We start from the raw sequence: 22685 nt of genomic DNA, 5'->3' as shown, positions 1-22685 counted from the left end.
CCAATAACGTAAAACGACAAACATCTTTTACAGACCCGGAATCCTATGTCCTTGTTGCTTATCACATAGCACTTTGCTGTTGTGAAAAAAGGAGATCCTACTGAATCACATGTGCCAGAGCTGATTCATTTAAAAACTAGATGTGCCGGATGTGGTGGCGCACACTGTTAATCCCAGCTCTTGGGAGGCGGGAGAAGCAGGCGGATCTCTGAAGCCAGCCTGGTCTGCAGAGTGAGTTCCAGGACAACCAAGGCTTCACAGAGAGACCCTGTCTTGAAATAAAAACACCAGCAAAACAAGACAAAATAAAATGTCAGAATTAAGTGGCCCTTTTTTGTTGTTGCTTTATTGTTTTAGGTTGAATTTTTAGGAGAAGAAGGAACTGGCTTGGGACCCACTTTAGAGTTTTATGCTCTTGTGGCGGCAGAATTCCAGAGGACTGACTTGGGGACTTGGCTTTGTGATGACAACTTTCCAGATGATGAGTCTCGTCATGTAAGGTTTCTTTCTTGTGTTTTGAGTTATGCGTGCTTTCATAAAATGTTGAAATAGGCTATGCTTTTAGACTGTAAGCCAGGTTTTTATTTATGAGTATGTTTTCTGCCTTTATGTATACGCACCACATGCATGCCGAATGCTGGGGGCAGTCAGATATGGGCATTGATTACTTAGACCTGGAGATATGGATGGTTGTGATCACTATTTGGGTGCTGGGAAGTGAACCCAGGTTCTCAGCAACAGGAGTTCGTACTTTTAACTGCTGAACCAGCTCTGCAGTCCAGGTGTACTTTTAAAGATTATTTTTATTTTACTTTAATTTTATATTATTTTATTTTTAAAGACATCATCCCTACTCCCAATGCTGAGGATCACACCCAGTGCTTTATGGATATTTGGGAAGCAGAGTACTAAAGAGCTACAAAATCTTTTTTCATGTAATGAGTGTGTGTGCATTTGTGTCTCACGTGTGTGGAGATTAGGGGACGACAACTGTCAGAGGTTGGTTCTCTCCTCCTACATGTAGGTTCCAGGGATGAACTCAGGCCAACAGGCTGGATGGTGAGTGCTTTTACCAACTGAGTCATCTTGCCAGCCTTGTTTTTATTTGTGTAAAACATTCTTTTATTCACTATTAAATTTTGTGTTACATCTATCTGGGCAAGTCATGCATGTACCACTTGGTACACGTTCCATGCTGCATGTGGAAAACAGCTTGTGGGAAGAGTTCGTTCTCTTTCCACCAAAAGGGTCACAGATACTGAACTTTGGTGGTAATTGGGCTTGGTGGCCATCTTGGCAGCCCTAGGGGTTTTTTTTGGGTTTTTTGTTTTTTGTTTTTTTTTTTTTTTTTTTTTGAGACAGAGTCTCACTGTTTTGCCCAGGCTGGCCTCTACTTTTGTTATTGAATAATCTTTTGTTTGGTTGGTTTGGTTAGGTTTTTTTGAAACAGGGTATCTATATGTAGCCTTGGCTATCCTGAACTTGCTTTGTAGACCAGGCTGGCCACAAACTCACAGAACCACCTGCCTCTGCCTCCCTGAGTGCTGGGATTACAAGTGTGCCCCCCATGCCCAGTTTTATTGAGTAATCTTCGTGCCATTAAAATATCTCTAAAGGATTAAATTTGGTGAAGTAATGTGTGTACATCTTGTTTTGTTTTGTTGTTGTTGTTGTTGTTGTTGTTTTTTCTGAGGCAGGGCTTCTCTGTGTAACAGCCTGGCTGTCCTGGACTCACTTTGTAGATCAGACTAGCCTCAAACTCACAGCCACCTGCCTGGGAGTACTGGGAATAATGGTGTGGACCACCATGCCTGACTGTGTGCATACATCTTTAGATGATTAAACTTGAAAAAATGTGTCATGTTTCTCACTCTTATAGATGGTAATGGAAAGTTTGGCTACTGTTTTATTTCTGTATTTATTTGTTTGTTGCATTTCCTTCCTAAAGGTTGATCTTGGGGGTGGGTTGAAGCCTCCTGGATACTATGTACAGCGATCATGTGGACTGTTCACAGCACCATTTCCACAAGACAGTGACGAGCTGGAAAGGATCACAAAACTCTTCCACTTCCTTGGGATTTTCCTGGCCAAATGTATTCAAGACAATAGACTGGTGGACTTGCCTATCTCCAAGCCTTTCTTTAAACTCATGTGCATGGGTGACATTAAGAGCAACATGAGCAAACTCATCTATGAGTCACGAGGCGATAGAGACTTGCACTGTACCGAAAGTCAGTCTGAAGCGTCCACGGAAGAAGGCCATGACTCCCTCTCAGTAGGAAGCTTTGAAGAAGATTCGAAATCAGAATTTATCCTTGATCCCCCTAAGCCCAAACCCCCAGCCTGGTTTAATGGCATTTTAACTTGGGAAGATTTTGAACTAGTAAATCCACACAGGGCCAGATTTTTAAAAGAAATTAAAGACCTTGCTATCAAGAGGCGCCAGATTTTAGGCAATAAAGGTCTTTCTGAAGACGAGAAGAACACAAAGTTACAGGAGCTAGTGCTCAAGAATCCATCAGGTTCTGGGCCTCCACTCAGCATAGAGGATTTGGGGTAAGATTTCTGTGTACATTCTTTAGCCTAACCAAAGAGGACGGTTGAGGGTGTCTTTTCCTCTGTCAGGGTGGATCTGCAGATTCTGAGTAGTCTGAAGCAGTGATAGACTGCAGAAAATACTGTTTGAACTTAGACTTACTATTATTGTTGTTGTTGTTGTTATTACTAAAGATAATAAATACTGTGTCAGGTATATAGCTCAGTTGGTCTATTGCTTGCCTAGTCCACAAAACCCTGGGTTGGATCTCCAATACCGCATAGAACCGGGCATGAGGGCATGTGCCTATAATCCTAGTATTGGGAAGATAGAGGCAGGACAATCAAAAATCCTTGGCTACATAGAAGGTTTGAGGCCAGCCTGGGCTACATAAGACATTGTCTTTAAAAACATATAACGGGCTGGAGAGATGTTTCAGTAGTTAAGAGCACTGTCTGCTCTTCCAAAGGACCCGGGTTCAATTCCCAGCACCTACATGGCAGCTCACAACTGTCTGTAATTCCAGTTCCAAGGGATCTGACACCCTTGCCCCCATACCAATGCACATAAAATTAAATTAAATTAAATTAAAAATAAAAACATAAAACAGAACATTTAATTTTTTTATTTTTTATAAAACAAAACATCATTATACTTTTGGAGGATTATCTGATTTTTCAAATATGATAAATTTATATGTTATATAAAAAAGTCAAAGCTAATATTTGGACAACTTAGTTATTGTGCAAAGTTAAATAGCCTATTGTGCAAAGGTCAGAAGTGATTGGCATATAAGCCTTAATTGGCTGTATCAAGTAACTGGGACCACAGCTATTGATAATTTCTTTCCTGTATGTATGATTGTCATATCTTCAAGTGTGTTTATGTATGTTTGAGGTTGGCTTCAGGGCTTTCCTATTTCCCTTTTAATGTTTGCTAGTAATCATAAGAAATAGTGTTTGGATAATGGTTATACATTCATACGCTACATGAGTGTTTTAGTCACAGATGGATCACATAAACAAGGCAGCACCCATACAATTAAAGTAGCCTTAAAATTCTGCCCCTTGATCTCTTCATTGTGTCTTTCCTATGTTTAACTGTTTTAGTCAGGAGTACTTACTAGTGTGATACACTTGCCTACAGTGTTTAGTCAAGTAACATGCTGAACAAGGTTGAAGCCTCGCAGTAATATGCTCTGGCATAGAGTCTGGGTGTGTAATAAAATGTATCATCTAGATTTATTTAAGTATAGTTTATATTTGTGCAACAAAAGAGTTGCCTAATGGACACACTTCTAAGAATGTGTCTCCATCATTAAGTAGTGGTGCTAGCTGTGGTGCATGCCTTTAAACTAAGCACTGGGGCTGAGGCAGGGAGGCCTGTGTGAGCTCAGTGATAGGGTGGCCTACATAAAGAGTTCAGCTTGGCCGCCAGGGCTACACAGTGAGACCCTGTCAGAAAAAGACTAGTAGATAGTAAAGGATTAGTTTTTTCATACACACACACACTGAATAACAAATGAAGCAATAGTTTCTTCTCAGGGAGGATGTCTTAGACACACCCTCCTATACTGAGTCATTATGGAATTCTTCAGTTGGATAACTTTTTTCCTTAAGAAGGAAGTGATTCATGGCAAGCTATGTTTTTATGTAGTCTTTCTACAGCCAGGGAAGTTTGCAAGCAGTTTTATGCACAAGGTTTTGCCCCTAAAAACTCAAACTCTTATATAAGGCCCTGAGTTTTTCCCCCAGCATTTTAAATAAATACATTATGAAACATAGGTAGGCCTAGTTCTACTCTGAGCTGTGTGTAGGTTTTTGTTGGTGGAGCATGGGGGCATTTATGGTTTTGGCAGCACTGTTATAAACACTGACAGTTGCTAAGTAGTAATCAAATCTTCTTGAACTTGCAGTTTAAATTTCCAGTTTTGCCCTTCTTCAAGAATATATGGCTTTACAGCTGTGGATCTCAAGCCCAGTGGTGAAGATGAGGTAAAGACTTTGCTCTTAGGGCAGGTGTGAGGCCTGAAGCTCCTCTTAGCAAAGCCAGCTGCATAGTTGACATGAATGCTAATGCCGGCCAACTCTCCTTTGCAGATGGTAACAATGGATAACGCAGAAGAATATGTGGATCTGATGTTTGACTTTTGTATCCATACGGGTATTCAGAAGCAGATGGAAGCCTTTCGGGGTAATTTTTAAAACAACACATTTCCTTTTACTTTGACATAATGTCAGCACTGCTGAGTATCATTGAACTTGCCCCTAGCTTCTGGTCCTCCAGACAGTGAGGTCCTGCAGAGTAGTCAGGACAGTGTGAATACTAGCTATAGTATACCTTCCTCATACTCCTCTGGAGGGATGGAGACTTGTCACCCTCAGTTGTTCATTTGTAAGTGGACATAAATTTGCACATTACAGGGTGAGGGTGACTTATATGGCTTTGTGACACAGCTGGCGAGGTCAGACTGGGTGGTTATAATAAATGAGCATTTCACTATTGACTATAGTGACCAAATACTCTCCTCTTCTCTGTGTGTGTGTTAGGGTGGGTTCTGGGCCGATATCATGACCCACTTCCTCTACAGAGATCGGTGTTTGTAATCTGGCATGTTGGAATCATGACTTAGGAACTGAGTTGTGTGCTCTGTTTTTTTTTTTTTTGTGTGTGTGTGTGTGTTTGCTGTATATGTAATGTAGATGGCTTTAATAAAGTTTTTCCAATGGAGAAATTGAGTTCCTTCAGCCATGAGGAGGTCCAGATGATTCTTTGTGGAAATCAGTCACCATCCTGGGCAGCAGAGGACATTATCAATTACACTGAACCTAAGCTTGGCTATACACGTGACAGGTAATGTATTGAAATTTTCCAAGGTACAAACTTTCTCATGTCTAAAAATATACTGGCAGATTTTCGAAAGAACTATAAGTTAGACAGCTACATTCATAATAAGTAGGCAAGCATAGGGGTGCCAAGGTCACTGCAGTGAGGAGGCTTTGCGGATGTTCAGACTCCTTTTCTCCCTGAGTTTAGTCATTTTTTAAATTGGGTAAATTGTAAACTCAGGCTACATTGCATAGATGCTAAAATTTTACTGCAGTGTAACCAAGAAGCACAGATGGTATATCCAGCTTCAGGATTCTCACAAGTAATTATACCTGAGTAAATAGATCCTAGGTTAAGAAACAATTTTAGAAGTCCTCAGTCTTATTATATTTTTTCTATTAGTTAAAATAGCCATTGATTAATTTTCTTGGTTTAACTTTGAATAAGTGAAATCACACAGTTTCTGAATACTCTCTCTCATCTGGGGTTTTTTTTTTTTTTTTTTTTTTTTTTCTCTTCTGTTTTTTTAACATTTTGATTATAAAATCCATCTGTGTTGACGCATATGATAGCAGTAGTTCATTTTGTGGTAGGTAGTGTTTATTGTACTTTAGTAAAGTTGTCACAAGATTTGGGTTTGTTTTGCTTTGTGAGACAGGGTTTTTCTTTGTAGCCTTAGCTGTCCTGGACTCACTTTGTAGAATAGGCTGGCCTCAAAGTCAAAGACAAGATTTGATTATTTTACTGATGAAAATAGATAAAATATACTCCGATAAACTCAGCATTATCTGTTAATTATGCAAGTGTATCTAAAGCTGATTTTGAGCCTGTTGTGTCTTTAATCTCATTCTTCATTGTTTCAGTTCTTACCCTGCATGTGAGACAGCCTCTGAAGTTTTAAAAGTAGCTGTGCCAGCCCATTTCTCACCTGCCGTTTCCAGACAGTCTTATTCGTTTAGTATATGTATTGTTTAAGGGGAGTTATTGTAGTAGTGTGTTTTGTCTTTGATTCCGCATACGATCAAATCAACGTAGCTCCGTTTATGTTCTTTCAGTCCTGGCTTCCTTAGGTTTGTGAGGGTTTTATGTGGCATGTCCTCAGATGAAAGAAAAGCATTCCTGCAGTTCACCACTGGCTGTTCAACTCTACCCCCGGGTGGACTGGCTAACCTGCATCCCAGGCTCACCGTTGTCCGAAAGGTACAAAGTAGCTAGGGAGAATCCAAATAGAATTTAATTACTTCGGGATTAAGAGACAATAAAGAAGACAAACTCATAAACTTCTGTTTCTCCTTTCTCGCTGTAGGTTGATGCTACTGATTCTAGCTACCCATCAGTCAACACTTGTGTGCATTATCTTAAGTTGCCTGAGTATTCCTCAGAGGAGATCATGAGAGAGCGCCTGCTAGCTGCTACAATGGAGAAAGGCTTTCATCTCAACTGAGTATTGAATGCAGAAAGGAGATGAGTCTAAGGGAAGCCTCTGCATGCATTTGCAGAGAAGTGTGTGATCCTCCACAGTAATGACACTTGCCTTGTTCTCCACCATTAAGGCTTTGAGACCATGTGGAATAAGTTCCTTAGCTGCTAAACCCTTTACTACCCAGCCAGCAGGTACCAAGCACAGGACACTGTGTTGCTTTACAAGGGCTCATGTGACTGGAAAAGGTGGTTCTGCCTAACTGTTCCACAGAGCAGCCTCTCAGATCTTCAGTGCTCACTGTAAATTCTAACTGTGTTTGTATCAAGTTTGTCATCGTTTCATACTCCATACACTACAGTTGCCATCACTGATCCCCGTTTTGCTGGCTTTTTAGCTACTTGGTCAAAAATACTGCTTCCTTAAAACATAGAGTGTTAATGAGCATCTCAAGCTTTTTCTTTTCCTTTTTAATGATGCCTGCACTACCAGAGTATTCTAGTGTTCTCTATTTGTTCGGCATATAATCATGCACACCTTTTTTATTTCTTTGAGGTGGGAGTATATTTTTTTTTCCTAAATACCATTCTATAAAGATGAAATTCTAAAGTGTGTTTGTGCAGCTCAAAAATAAAGATATATTAAGGGAGGGGCAAACACTGGTCTAGGTGCAAGGCACACTCACAGCAACTTTTATGTTTGGTTGTATTTTCTTTGTATATTATAAACATTTATTTAACTTGTTGCAGTTTGAAGTAAATTTCTGAAATGTATACTCAACAATAATCATTAAAATGTTCGCAGCGTAGAAAACTGTTATGTCATTGTTTTACTACAGTCAACAAACCTAAGAGCTTAACCAGATACTTTAAAAAAACTCTTCATAATAGCATAAATTTCTTTAAAAAAAATTAAAACAAAACTATCACATTGAAGTTGGACGAGGCAATCCAACAGGGGGAAAAGAGCCACAGGAGAAGGCACAAGAATCAGATCTACTTGTTCACACACTCAGGGGTCCCACAAAAATACTAAACTAGCGGGGTGTGGTGGCGCACGCCTTTAACCCCAGCACTCGGGAGGCAGAGGCAGGTGGATCACTGAGTTTGAAGCCAGCCTGGTCTAAAAATCAAGTCCAGGACAGCCAAGGCTACACAGAGAAACCCTGTCTTGAAAAACCAAACCAAGCCAAACCAAACCAAAAACCACTAAGCTGGGTGCCTCCCAAATGCTGGGATTAAAGGCGTGCGCCACCATAGCCCAGCTGCCTTTTTTTTTTTTTTTTTTTTTTTTAACAGCTGACTACTACCACATTTTCCTTCTTCATTCTTCTGCTGCTGGACGTCTAGGTTGTTTCCAGTTTCTGACATGAGTAGAACATGGTTCTGATTTCCGTAGTGGCTGGAGAAAGTTTGCGTTCCTGCTTGTAATGGAAGAGTGTTCTTGCTCCACATCCTTGCCAGCATCAGCTGTGGTTTTTATCTTAGCCATTCTGACGGGTGTAAGGGATGTTCTGATTGACTTTCCTGATGTTGAACATTTCTTTAAGAGCTTCTCAGCCATTTGAGATTCCTCTGTCGGGGGATGGGGGGAGATGGCTCAGGGGTTAAGAGTGCTACCTCCGACCAGGCGTGGTGGCGCACGCCTTTAATCCCAGCACTCAGGAGGCAGAGGCAGGTGGATCACTGTGAGTTCGAGGCCAGCCTGGTCTACAAAGTGAGTCCAGGACAGCCAAGATAACACAGAAAAACCCTGTCTCAAAAAACCAACAAATATAAATAAAGAGTGCCACTTCCACCTGCTCTTCCAAAAGTCTTGAGTTCAATTCCCAGCAACCACATGGTGGCTCACAGCCATCTATAATGTGATTTTCATTGGAATTTGAGCTGGGTTTCTTCTCTTTCCTCTCTCTATTCCTATTACTCTTAGATTTGGTCCTTTCATATTTGTTAGGACAAAGCAGCAAAGGTCCTTTGGTGGGTCCTTGCCAAGGGGTGCCACTAAGAAATTACACCATGAAACAGATCTAGTGTAAGGTTTATTGGGGGACAGAGGAGAATGAAAGGGGACTGGAGAGTCGAGGCAGACACATGGAGAGAGGAAATGGGGTGGGAGGTGGGGGAGATCTGGGGTGGCTGGGGCCTTTTTGTGCTGCACCTGGTGCACCAGGTGGCTGCTAGTGATGATGTAAGCTTCTGACACTAAGTCCCTAAGGGCAGGCCAGTGAACTGCCTGGTTACTAACCCCGGTGTCCCAGATTTCCTGGATGTTTTGTGTCGGGTGGGTTTTTTTCATCATCATCATTATTTTTGCTTTACAAAACAGGGCTTCTCTGTATAGCTCTCGCTGTCCTGGTACTTGCTCTGTAGACCAGACTGGCCTCAAAATCAGAGATCAGCCTAACTTTGCCTCATGAGTGCTGGGGTTAAAGGTGTGTGCTACCACACCTGGCTCTAGTTCCTTTCTTTTTTTTTTTTTTTTTTTAAAGATTTATTTATTTATTATTATTATGTATACAGTGCTCTGCCTGCATGTACACCTGAACACCAGAAGAGGGCACCAGATCTCATTATAGATGGTTGTGAGCCACCATGTGGTTGCTGGGAATTGAACTCAGGAGCTCTGAAAGAGCAGACAAGTGCTCTTAACCTCTGAGCCATCTCTCCAGCCCTCTAGTTCCTTTCTTATGCTTCAGCTCTGCTGGAATACTCAGGGCCTACTGTGGTTAGGATAGCTGGGCTTAAGCCTGTTACTGTATTTTTGCACTGGAGTCTAGGCATCTGGGATTGAGATGATTATAGGTCTAGGTGCTGGTACCTAGTTTTGTTTTGTTGGGTGAGTGTTTTGTTCTTTGGTTTCTGCTGCCTCCCTGGACTTTAGGAGAGTGTAATGGCTGTGTGCTGCCTGATAGAAATTTTTTGTTGACTTGTTTCCCTGGCCTGCTCAGCTGTTACATTCCCAAGGAATGTCTGCTGGAGGCAGGGATACTAGGATGCGTTGGGGGCCAGAAAGTTGGAGAAGGTCTTTGTGATCTGTTGGGGATAGGGAAAGGGAGACCACAGTGGGTTTTCTGCTGCAGAGCTGGGGTGAGACTGTGGGGAGGGGAGGGGGGGATCAGGACTGAAGGACCAGGAGGGAGGAAGATCTGCTGTCAGCCCACCTGGTTCTTGCACAGGCATGGCTCTTGGGTTAGCAGGAAGTGCCTGCTGGTGTTGGGGTGGGTAGGGTGAGGGATCTGTGGGGTCCACAGGAGACGGGGCAGGGCATCATGGAAGGCTGGGGATGAGACCAGGAGACTGGATCTGAGCGAACAGCGGGAGAGTGGAGATTGGCCTACTTTTCATTTTTCAGTTACTCAGTTTTATGAAATTACAAGAAGTGGACTTTTTTTTTTTTTTTTTACAAAAAATACACTTGGTAAAAATGGAGAACTTTAAGAAAAGCATTCACGTATGTGTGGCCTACCTGCCATGTTGTAATAAAGTAATCTTTAGCTAGAAATAGAAATTTATTTAATGTTTACATTTTATTTTGAGATAGGTCTTACTCTAGAGCCCAGGCTGCTTTAGCGCTCACTGTGTAGGCCACACTGTCCCCGGGCCTTTGGTATCCCTCCTGTCTCGGCCTCCTGAATGCTGGGAGTACAGGTGTGAGCTGGTGTTAACAGTTTAAGCAGCAGAGCTCCCACTTAGTACTGTATCTTCAGGGAGGAGGAGTCAGATCAAGAACGACTTCTTATGTTGTCATGGAAAGGAAGTAGGGTAACTCTGTGTTCTGGTTTTAAAGAAAGATGTGTATTTCTAAAATGTTACCACAATGGATTTAGCAATAATAGTAATAGCAACGACAACAGTAATCTTTTTTTTTTTTTTTTAAAGATTCATTTATTTATTATGTATACAGTGTATATCTGCAGGCCAGGCAGGAGAAGGCACAAGATCTCATTCTAGATGGTTGTGAGTCATCATGTGGTTGCTGGGACTTGAACTCAGGACCTCTGGAAGAGCAGCCAGTACTATTAACCTCTGAGCCATTTCTCCAGCCACATAACCTTTATTTTATGTATGTATTTTGCTTGCACAAATGACTGTGCATCACATAGGTAGTGCCTGTGAAGGCCAGAAGAGGGCACCAGATACCCCCTCTGGAAACTGGTGTTACTGATGGTTCTGAGCAACTTTGTGGGTGCTAGGAATTAACTTGGGTCCTCTAGAAGAGCACCCAGTGCTTTTAACCACTGGGCCATTTCTCCAGCCCCCCACAGAGGCTTCAGGAAATATTTGGGGCATATTTGTGGTTGCTCAGTACTAGGTACAATATTGACCAGAAGAGAGAGCTCATACTACTGCCAATGCTTCTGTTTGTGTGTCAGAGTCCTCAGAGGACTGGTTGCAGGGTGCTCCCTTACATCAATGCTATAGCATTTGCATATGTCCTGCCCAAACCCTCCTGGAGGCTTGAAATCATTCTGTTATCATACCCAGCATCGGGTATGTACTGTAGAAGGAACACCTATAAGTGGTCAGTATAGACAATTTTCCAAATACTGTGAGTTGGCTCTTGGTTGAATCATGTGGAAGCAATGCTGTGAATGTGTGGCCAGAGCCAGCCTTTAAGTATTAAGTTGACTGTGGGGCTGGAAGTTAAGACCTAACAGCAACATTTCATATGTCCCCTATTTCATTATCAGAAAAGTAAAGAGGTTTTTTTTGTTTGCTTTTTGTTTTGACATTTCAGTGATGGTTACTCAACTAAAATGCTACACTAGACTTGAGACCTACTTTATGTATACTGTATTGCCATTTAAAAAATTTCCAAACATGAGAAAAACCTTGTGAGTGTGAAGGCCAGCTGGGTGGTGTGGGAGAGCCAATCACGGTACACTGCCTGTTCTTATTGGTTATGAGGTAAGTATGATCTTTGGTTGGTTGGTTGGTTTTGGTTTTTTTTTGAGACAGGGTTTCTATGTGTAGCCTGGCTGTCCTGGACTCACTTTGTAGACCAGGTTGGCCTTGAACTCACAGAGATCCGCCTGCCTCTGCCTCCCGAGTGCTGGGATTACAGGTGTGCACCACCATGCCCGGCGAGGTAAGTATGATCTTAAAACGGTTACTCTTGTTTTTAAACATTGATTTAGGAGGGGTGGATAATGTTATACATGCCATGGCAGCTGGATGTGGTGGCTCACACTGTTAAACTGGGAGGCAGAGGCAGGTGGAGCTCTGTGAGTTCTAGCCAGGGGCTGTATTTCTTGACATTAACGCACTGGACAGTTGAGATCTAAAGCTTTTGGTTTGGTCACAGTCTCTTTGCAAATGACCATCTTTTCTGCAATTGAGTATTTTGATATCAGAGCCTCTAGCTATAGCGTGATCTGTTGTATTGGCATATGCACTTTAGAACCAATATCAGTCATACCCATTTGTCTATAGGCTCTGCTTGTGCCAATAATGTTCTGATAACCTTTTTGCTTTTGGTATTTGCATTTTTCAAACGCCAAGATCTCTATTATCACCTGATACTGCTTTGTTCATTGCTGAGACTAATTTTTGTGAACAAACAAAAAACAGTGAAATCCTGTCTCAGAAAGAAAAAACAAAAACAAAACTGTTTTTATCCTACTATGTAGATCTTGGGAGTCGCATTCAGGACTCACTGGCTCCAGGTTTTTAGATGGTTGAAAATACAAGTAAAGGTAGTATATTATGACATGAAAATTACTTTTTTCTGCTAAGATCTCTAAGCTTGGCTACCCTGAGACTAAAACTCCATGTACCCAAGAATGATGATGAGCTTGTCTCCCCAGTGTTGGGGTTACAGTATGCACCATGCAGTGCTAGGCTCAAAGTCGGCCTTGTGTATGCTAGGCAAACATACTACTGACACTCCCCGCCCTGAAATGCCCACAGTTTTATTAGAACTGTGAACATGTTCTTTCATTTATGGACCATGTGTGGTTGCTTTTGCATGACACTGGCTGAGTTGGGAAGGTAGCTGAGACTACATAGCTCACACACAGTAAAATATTCAACCCCTGCTGTTTGAGTCGGTTTGCTGGGTCGTACTCTAGCAAGTTGCTACGGTGGGTTATCTGGTGATTCTTAGATCAGTTTAAAATTCTCTGCAGGCGGTTAGCTGAAGTGAGGTGACTGCACAGCACGTTACCAACAGCTGAATCACAGCTGGCTTTGATTCAGGTATTGTCAGACATACCAGGGTCTCCAAGTACAGGTAAGCTCTTCAATGTATTTTCCTATGGTATCTACTTAACATTTTTGAAACTTTAATATTCTCTAAAGGTACTAAAATCTGTGCCAAGATATAATTCATCTACTATTTTAGTGTGACCCAAAATTTAATTTTGTCCACTCCCTAGCTACTTCTGGTGCACCAGTTTCTGCAGTTACCTCCATATGCTACTGATTAAGTGCCTACCAACTAGGACAGTGGTTGCTTGCTGCTGCATCTCAGCAAGACATCTGAAGGTCTTTGATCCAGATGGGGCTTTCCCCAGATCCTGAGGACTTAATGCACATTCTCTGTGCATTGTTCCCACGGGCCAGAAGCCTTCCCTATGCCTTTCCAAAGGACCTCTGAGCAATCCATGTTTGCTTTTGGAATCCTACATAGCTAGTTTTCTGGTCTTTGTAAATTAAAATCTGTATGTAGAATTTTAGAGAAAGAGCCGCATCCTCTCCCCTCCTTCCTTGAGAGCAGCACAGTGCCACATGGAGGACTGATGTATGTGGAAGAACTCTTGGAGTCCTGCACAGGGTCTACATAGCATTTCGTCCTCCATTGCACAAACCCCCTCCACACCAGTGTGCACATACATGCTCTTGAAATAAGACAACTCTGGGTATTCTGTTGTCTAGGTGGCAGAAGCTATTTTGGAGGGGAACAGGGGTGCTTCCCTGTAGTGACTACTTGTAAGACACTGAAGAGGAAGTTAGACATAACTTGTGCTCGCTTCAACAGCCCATACATAAATATCGCAATGATAACACAGATTAGCACGGGCCTGTGCAAGGATGACTTGCAAGTTTGTGAAGTGTTCCATATTTTTATCAAATAGCTTGTGTGCTAATTTTAAAAACAAATTTTTGGGAGAATAAGAGGAAGGAAAATGCTTATACTAGCCCGATGAGATTGGTTTTTTTTGTTTTACTTCTTGAAACTAAAATAAATCTTACTAATGAGCTTAGTAGGAAGCCAGACACTTTAGAACATGCCACAGCCAGATGTGAGAGCCTAGAACCACACATGTCGGGAGGTGGGAGCAAGAGGATTTGGAGCTCAAGGTCATCCTCAACTACAGAAGAATTTTTGGGCCACTCCTGGCTACATTTGAGACCTTGTCTAAACAAACAAAAATAACAGTAAAATGTGGCGTCATATAGCTGTTAGAGCTCTTGTAATGCTTAACCATTATTTCATACTAGCATCATAAAATTAATTACATGATGGCATCATAATTGATAAGTGTCCTTAAAATGGATATTAAAGACTTCTCAGAAGCTGGCAAATAAAACTCAATTTCCTAGGTGTGAGTTGGAATGAACTTTGGTTGTTTTTGTTTTGAGACAGAATTCTGCAACACAGCTCAGGTAGGCCCAGAACTCACAGGGTCATCCCTGTGTACATCTCAAGCTAGAGGCACTAGATCTAATCCTGTATAAAATAAAATAAAACATGGCTAGAGAGAAGACTTAGTTGGCAAAGTGCTGTACAACCATGAGAACCAGGTCTCCAGAACTCAGATAAGAGTCAAGTAGAGCAGCAGGGGCCTGTGATCCCAGCCCTGAGGATCCCTAGGGCTTGCTGGCCAGCAGTCCAGCCCAGTCAGTGAGCTCCAGGTTCGTCTCAGAAAGAAAGAAGATGGGAGTGCAAGGTGGACGTGAGTAAATCCATTGTATACATATATGAAGTTCTCAAGGAATAAATTAGAACTATATTTAAAATACAGGAGAGGCAATTGAGGAAGACACCAAGGTTGACCTCTGGTCTCTGTGTACACACAGTTAAGGTAAGGGGGCAGGGGCCTAGGGCTGTATAGCACAGCAGCGATGAGAGCGTACTCAGGGCTGTAAGGAAAGAGGCAGCAAGCAAAAGGACTTTACTCAAATGTCATGTGGTCAAGTCAATTTCAAATTTATTGGCTGATGGACAAGTACCACAGTCTTCCCACCCTAACCACCTCTGCTCTTGCAGAAAGCTTAGTTACCAAGTGAAACTGTGGCCCTGGTAAGATTTTTTTTTTTTTTTTTTTTTTTTTTTTTTTAACACAAGAACCATTTGTTTTCCCTTTAGGAATTATGGGAAATGGCTACTGATGGTTTTCAGAAGGCTGTTGTGGCTTACGCTGTCGTCCTTGACGTTCACACTGCTCAGACCTTGTTAGTCTTCATCAGCTTTCTGACATCTTGTCAAGAATCAGGAGAGGGGCAAGAATTCTTGTTCTGTTAGTTTCCACAATGCAGCCATTTAGCACCATCTCGTCCAAAATGATGTGAACTTTATCCAAATTAAACATTATCTACGTCATATTAAGGAAATTAGTTCGAGGCCATAGCAAATATAAAAAGTAACATGGCTCAGCCTGTGTCTTCCGCATGTAAACAAGCCTGACCCTGAGGTTCTCCTTTACTTTGAATCTTTAGTAGGCATTACTTTCATCCTCGTGTACATGCCCGGATCACCTTGGTTCCGTGTGATAAGTAGACACAGAAATCAAACAGTTGCTTAGGTTGTGTGTGTGTGTGTGTGTGTGTGTGTGTGTGTGTGTGTGTGTTTGGTGTATTTGTGCTCTGGGTGGAACTCAGGCCTTGCACATTAGGCGGCACTCCAGCCACATCCTAACCCAGAACAGCACATTTTGTTGGCCAAAGTGTGGTAGAGCCAGAGAACACAGCAAGTAACATTTCAGCAAGAAAATGACCTCAGTAATAACAGCAGTGCCTGCTGGATGCTTAGGGCATTGTGATAAATGCGCTAATATATTATTTCAGTCTTCACTACAATCCTCATTATTCAGGAGTAAACAGTCCAAAGTCTGGCCACAGCCAGAGCTGGGCTGAACTGACCAGGCTTCTCTTGAGGATCGCAAGGCTCCAAGTCAACACCCTTCCTTCCTCCCGCAAGGCTCTATCTGCCCACAACAAATGCCCTTCCCGACCTGCATCAGCAGCAGTCTTCTCTGCCAGACAGAAGGGAAAATAGTCAAGAGGAGAACGGAATAAAGGGGGAGGTGCCAGGCGTGGCGGTGCTCGTCTTTAATCCCAGCACTCAGAAGGCAGAGGCAGGCCGATCGAGGTGAGTTCGAGGCCAGCCTGATCTACAAAGTGAGTCCAGGACAGCCAGGGCTACACAGAGAAACTGTTTTGAAAAACAAACAAACCAACCAGAAAACAAAACAAAACAAGAAGATATGCTAACTACGCTTCCCCAAGATGAAAGTTGTCAGATCACAAGTGGAGAGTTCTATAATCACCTTCGGATTCTGAAGCCTTTCCTTGTGAAGCTCTTACTAGAAAGTTAGTCTGTAGAGGAAGAAGAGGGCACCAGGTGGGAGAATCCAGAACAGACTCCCTGAGACGCTTTCTTCTGATGTCTAACTGTGGAGGGAGATGGCTGCAGTGCTTACATTTGAAACCTGAGACTCGGTTTTTAAAGAGCTGTTTAAGAAGAAACAGCTGTTTCAAATAGAAAAACTTCATTAGACAAATAGGTGATTAGAAACACCAGAGACTTTCTTCAATTCCTGATATTCAAAGTCTCTATTGTATTTGCTCAGTGACGTTGTCTACAGAGAATGGGACAACCTGTGAATGACTTTTCAGTTTTCATTAGACTCTGTTAACATCTCATTAAGTTCTGTGCAAATAGCCCTCTAGCAGAATAAAGGTTTTCAGGAGCCGATGGGAACTGTCCCTAAATGACCCAGAAAAAAAAAAAAAAAAAAGCTTTGCTCTGATATACCTATTAATAATGTCTTCCAATTATATGGATGATTGCTTTGTCCCAGGCCAAAGTAGGACTGGGATGGATGTTTGGCTCAACCCTGTTCATCAGGGCCAGCAGCCAGAGTTTACAAGTTGAGACAAAGTGGGAATGCAGCCCAGCAAATAGGAAGCTGAGGGGCCAGGGATGCAGCTCGGGTGGCAGGCTTGCCTGGCATGCATGAGGTCTTGGGTTTGATCCCAGCACCCTACAAGCATGCTGCAGGCATGGGAGGTGGGGACAGGAGGATCAGAAGTTCAAGGTTGGTTTTGGTTACACAGAAACTAGAGGTCTGCCTGTAATACAGAACAGCCAGCACAGGAGACTGACTGGGACACCCTGGACACTCCGTGAGGGCACCGAGGGCAGTGGGAGCTGTAGTGACTTCTCTGCCTCATCTCTGAGATAGGAGGAAACCTCATTTCATCTGTTTAAACTGGTTCACAGATCAAACTTTTCCATCTTCATCAAATAACCATTGTGTGGATGTCCCCCGTCGTCGTCGCCCCCCCCCCCCCCCCCCCCCCCCCGCCGCCAGCAACTGCCAGACTGTACTGAAATTCGAATTGGAATTTATTGCTGAATCATATCAACCGCTGTCACCCCCACACCTTTGGCAAGCCTGAATTTCACAACCTCCTGGAAACACAAGTCAGTCAGTGAGGTCATTCTGTACTGTGGGCACATGACTGCCTGGGTATCTGGCTCAGACCCTAATGGTCACTCAGTTCTGCACTACATGAGCAAAGCTAGGCCAGATCCCAGTGCAAAAGCAAAGCACTGACAGCTGATGGCCCCTTCACATGACGTGCCTCCTTTAAAATAAGGGTCCAGCTGTTGTTCACATCTTGATTTGTTTTTATGAGCAACTTGTACACATGGGTGGATCCAAGACTAGTGGCATCTGGGCCACATGCCAGGGACTGAAAACAGTGTCCTATATGGCAAGCCTCAAGGCAGGGACACAGGCAAATCCTGCAGTGCTGTCATTTGCACAGGAGTAAGCAAGAAGGAACTGGACTGCGCTCGCTAACTCAGGCGACCAGGGAAGGGACTTCCTTCAGCCTGGCTTGAACAGGGCTGGCCCTGAACACCGCCCACTTCCCAAGGAGCACGTTTACTAAATCCCAAGAACCCTGTGGGGGTTCTGTGGAAGGTAGACTGTAATGGAACATTAGATGTGTCCTGCACAAGAACTTACGCCTCTCATAGGACGCTTTATTTTCCTTGAAATAGGATCTTAGGTGGTCTGACGGGCCTTGACCTTGCTATGGAGTTGAAGGTGGCCTTGAACTCCTGAGCCTCCTACCTCTACCTTCCCAGTGCTGGAACTGCAGGTGTAATACCAATGTGGTGGGTTAATTATCCTTTATTAAGTGAGAGAATGTAGCAAACCAGAGTCAAATGGGATGTTCAGAACAAGTACAGGGCCGAGTGCAGCCTGGACAATGAAGTGGCTTATGCCAGGGAGCTGGAGAGATGGCTCAGCAGTTAAGAACACCCCACGCAGCTCGTCACCATTCCTGTTCTAGTTCCAGGAGATCTGACACCCTCTTCTCAACTCCTCGGGCCTTAGTCACAAATGTGTTACACAAAAATACATATAGACATAACACATACACATAAAATAGAATTTAAAAACCCTTTTTAAAATGGTATGAATGTAAGCCGGGTGTGGTGGCACATGCCTTTAATCCCAGGACTGGGGAAGCAGAGGCAGGTGGATGGCTTGAGTCCTAGACCACCCTGGTTTACACAGCGAGTCCAGAATAGCCAAGGCTAAACAGAAACCCTGTCTTGAAAAACCAAATTATTATTATTATTATTAGCTGATTATTATTATTTTTTAAAGAGCTGGATAAAATGGCTCACACTGTAATCCCAGCCCTTGATAGGCTGAGGAGAACCACCACAAATTTGAGGCCAGCTTGGTCTAGATAGCAATTTCCAGGACAGCCTAGGCTGCAGACCCTAACTAACTAAGTAACAAACTAACTAACTAAACATAAAAATAAAGGAAATACAACAGTGAAAAGGCTATGGCAGTCAGAAGAGCTGGAAGCAGACCCTTGCATCTGCCATTCCCACCCCTTTCTCAGGGGAATGCAGACACCTTGGGAATGCTCATGTGGGTGATTGCCAGTATTGGCTGGAGAAGCTTCTGGGAGCACATGTTGAACGCTCTGGTTCATTGGGAAGCTTCGTCTTTACTGGGATGGCACCCTGGGCAATGCCTGCTCTCTGGCCACGATCTCTGCCGCCCCTTGTTTGAACAAGTGGCTTTGCAGTTTCTCATTCAATCAGGCTGAGATTATCACCCGTGGGAGCAGGTCTCTGACAGTTTCTGGAGCTGTAATGCACACAGGCTTTTAGGATGGTAGAGAAACTAGATCTGGGCTCTGGGTCTTAGGCACAGCATCCAGGAATCTCAGTGGCCTGCAAGCTGTCACCTTCTAGGGATGTGCTGTGCTAGATGGTGGCAGAGACTGCACACAACACTGATGTCATTCCTCATGACCCAACCTCAGTGGTAATGAGGAAAGAAGGCGCTGCTGCCGACCCACAGCAGCTCCGCAGTGTGAGCGGCAATGGCTTTGGGGCTTTAGGAGTTTATAACACCATATGTCTGTCCATCAGTCCACACATCCATACACGCATCCACCCATCCATCCACCGAGCCCTGGACTTCATCTTTCCAGATCCCAGGACAAGTGTGTCCTAATGCTTAGATCTCTAAAAAGGATTCTAAATCAAAACCTTCTGGGTTCTGGGCGTACCTCATTCTTGTACGGGAGGGAGGATAAGAGGATACGTGAGTAAGGGCACCAGGCAGGTGCTGGCTTTTCTTCCTGTATATGATATGGGCACCATGGCTACCCTCCTATATTGATTGCCTATCCTTGCTCCCAGGCCTGGGAGGAGGTGAACCTCAAACAGCTCGGAATCTACAAAGCCTGGATACCCAGGATTCTAGAAAGCAGTTTAGACTCAAATGCGGCCAGGTGAGGTGATGGTACAGGCTGCTAGTCAAGCATACTGGAGGCCAAGGCCAGAGACTGCCCACTGGACACCACTGCACCAAGGGTTCCACACCCTGGAGTGAAGGGTTCAACAAGCCAGAATTCCTGAACTGATTTCTTGTGCTTGGGTCAGTTCTGTTTAAGTCGCATCTGTCATGATTTGTAAGTCTCAGCTGGAAATAGAACAGTAGTGTGTACTGAGGAGAAATGTAAAGGCCTGCCTTATTTCTCAAAGCCCAGTGCAGGGCACCTCCGCCTGACGGGGCACAGAGAGGACAGGCTCTAGGAGAGGCTTCTTAAGAACTTCCGGGACTCCAACGCCCCTCTTCTGTTGCCACACCCAGCTCAATCCTCACTCACGCCAGCTCTGTGCGAGTAGAACAGAAACCTGAGCGCAGGGTTTAAGAAAGAAATCCTGGGCCAGGCGTGGTGGCGCACGCCTTTAATCCCAGCCCTCAGGAGGCAGAGGCAGGCGGATCGCTGTGAGTTCAAGACCAGCCTGGTCTACAAAGTGAGTCCAGGACAGCCAAGGCTACACAGAGAAACCCTGTCTCAAAAAACAAAAAAGGAAAAAAAAGAAAGAAAGAAAGAAAGAAAGAGAGAAATCTTGGTTTTAAGAATCAGGTTTCAAGTGTGGCAACTGTAGAAAGTGTTGCCCTCCCCATGGAAGGCAGGAACTGGAGCAGAGCCTCCAGCCACTGGGTTTGCTGCACAGGACTCTCTGGAAGAGAGAGCCTTCTGTGAGTCTGGAGTTTGGGACTTGCTGTTTTTTGGATGGTTCAAATGATAGTAACATTTTAAGAGAGAGTCCCCTGGACCGCAATAGACAGCATGGCGAGGAGCACCGGTCAAGATGAAAGCAGGTTTTGTGGATGTGGTGGTGCACACACAGCTGTATCTCTTCCATCTCGGAGCCAGGGCATAGCAAGCTCGAGACCTTGTCTCAACAAACACAACAAGGTAAAGGATGAGAAGGAAAAAAACAACCCCACATATTGTGGGTCTTGGTGTGGAAAGAAGCTGCAACTAGAAAGCCGACTCATTCCCGAGGTCTACAAAGACAAACACGGCATAAGCCACTGCAGCACAGCCAGCCACACCCTAGACACACCTGCTGCTCCACGTCCTGTCTCTAACGGCTGGACCTGGAAGAAGCCCTTCTTTGTTTTTTGTTTTTTGTTTTTGTTTTTTTTGTTTGTTTTGTTTTGGTTTTTCAAGACAGGGTCTCTCCATGTAGCCTTGGCTGTCCTGGACTTGCTTTGTAGACCAGGCTGGCCTCGAACTCACAGCGATCCGCCTGCCTCTGCCTCCCAAGTGCTGGGATTAAAGGCGTGGGCCACCACGCCCTGCGAGGAAGCCCTTCTTTACCTAGAGCCATGGCAGGGTCCCAGCACAGGCTGAGAGGGCACATAAGCGCCTCTGGTCTCATTTTCCTTCTGAACTAAATGTCTTGCTCAGTACAGTGGGCAGTTAGTGGCAAGGCCGGACCTACACTACAGAAGTGTGTGCTAGCTCTTACCATTTTCCTGATGTCGTTTAAATATATATTTTTAAAGCCTTTTTTGCTCCCCTGTCCAGTTAGAAGCAGACTTATTTTGAATTGCTTTAAATGGCTTAGTTAAGACAAAATGTCATGGGGCCGGAGAGATGGCTTAGTGGTGAAGAGCACTGCTGCTCTTCCAGTAGACGTGGGTTGGATTCCCAGCACCCACCTGGTGGGTCTCAATCATCTGTGACTCTAGTTCTGGGGGGACCTGCTGCCCTCTTCTGACCGCCAAGGGCACCAAGCGCATACATGCACAGACATGACACAGAACACCTCCATGCCTTAAACAAACAAACAAACAAAACAAATATTTTTTAAAAACATAGACGGCCACATACACTAGTCTAGGATCTTGTAGGTCAAAAGGATCATAGATTTAGGTCATTCACCACTACAGAGCGGTCACCTTTCCACAGCTGACTTAGAAAGAGGTCTCCAGATGAGTTTTATGAATGTGACAGTTCTAAGCAACAGTAATGGGTGCCTATTTCTCCAGAAGATTGGGATGATGCAAATATACTGATTCAAGCAGTGGTGTCTACTCTGTACACACTGCCCATAAACACACACATATATGAACATGCTATATATTTGTTATCTGTTAATATTACACATAAATAAATAGTTGTAATTATTTTAGATTTTTAACCTGGTATGTTTTCAAAAGATGTCCTTATCACTTTCTTTTTTTGGTTTTTCGAGACAGGGTTTCTCTGTGTAGCCTTGGCCATCCTGGACTCACTTTGTAGACCAGGCTGGCCTCGAACTCACAGCGATTCGCCTGCCTCTGCCTCCTGAGTGCTGGGATTAAAGGCGTGAGCCACCAAGCCCGGCTCGTCTTTATCACTTTCAAATGACACGCACACGCACACATAGTGTGTTTGTTTTTGGGTTTTTTTTGAGACAGGGTTTCTCTGTGTAGCCCTCCTGGACTCACTTTGCACACCAGGATGGCCTCGAACTCACATTGATCCACCTGCCTCTGCTTCCCGAGTGCTGGGACTAAAGGTGTGGCCACCACACCTTTAATATGCAGACAGGCATATTTTTTAAATAAAATCTTTATCTTTTATATTACCTCATGTGGGTCTGCATAAATTAATTTATTTTTATTTTTATTATTTGCTCTTTGGGAAACAGTGTAGCAATGGCTGGCCTAGAACTCATTGGCAGACCAGGCTGGTCTGGAGTCTCCTGAGTGCTGGGATTAAAGGCGTGCACCACCATGTCTGGCCCTAGATGCATTTATGTGCACTCCATGTTAAGGACTCCAGAAGAGGGCACTGGAACCCCTGGAGCTGCAGCCACAGGAGGTGGAAGCTGCCCCGCCTGAGT

The 22685-nt window shown here is 43.8% G+C and overlaps 2 protein-coding genes and 1 non-coding gene across 4 annotated transcripts in view; 2 read left to right on the top strand and 1 right to left on the bottom strand.

The window, feature by feature from the left end:
- Hectd1 (HECT domain E3 ubiquitin protein ligase 1) overlaps positions 1–7613 on the top strand; it is a 91470-nt gene extending 83857 nt beyond the window's left edge. For both annotated transcript variants that reach the window (XM_051145828.1, XM_051145819.1), the window contains 7 exons: positions 358–495; positions 1949–2556; positions 4452–4530; positions 4636–4729; positions 5239–5389; positions 6421–6565; positions 6672–7613. In XM_051145828.1, coding sequence (XP_051001785.1) covers positions 358–495; positions 1949–2556; positions 4452–4530; positions 4636–4729; positions 5239–5389; positions 6421–6565; positions 6672–6809 — 1353 coding nt within the window. In that variant the 3' untranslated portion in view covers positions 6810–7613. The remainder of the gene's footprint in view (positions 1–357; positions 496–1948; positions 2557–4451; positions 4531–4635; positions 4730–5238; positions 5390–6420; positions 6566–6671) is intronic.
- Positions 7614–13747: 6134 nt separating this feature from the next.
- LOC127197025 (U6 spliceosomal RNA) lies at positions 13748–13851 on the top strand. The gene has a single exon (XR_007831583.1). It is a non-coding gene; the product is annotated as a U6 spliceosomal RNA (small nuclear RNA).
- A 1221-nt stretch (positions 13852–15072) lies between these two features.
- The window catches only part of Ap4s1 (adaptor related protein complex 4 subunit sigma 1), a 37456-nt gene continuing 29843 nt past the window's right edge, over positions 15073–22685 (bottom strand). The window contains exon 6 of the mRNA XM_051145842.1: positions 15073–15321. Coding sequence (XP_051001799.1) covers positions 15193–15321 — 129 coding nt within the window. The 3' untranslated portion in view covers positions 15073–15192. The remainder of the gene's footprint in view (positions 15322–22685) is intronic.

The sequence above is a fragment of the Acomys russatus genome, chromosome 1, assembly GCF_903995435.1.
Source record: "Acomys russatus chromosome 1, mAcoRus1.1, whole genome shotgun sequence".
Taxonomy (NCBI): domain Eukaryota; kingdom Metazoa; phylum Chordata; class Mammalia; order Rodentia; family Muridae; genus Acomys; species Acomys russatus.
This window is presented reverse-complemented; position numbering and strand designations above follow the sequence as displayed.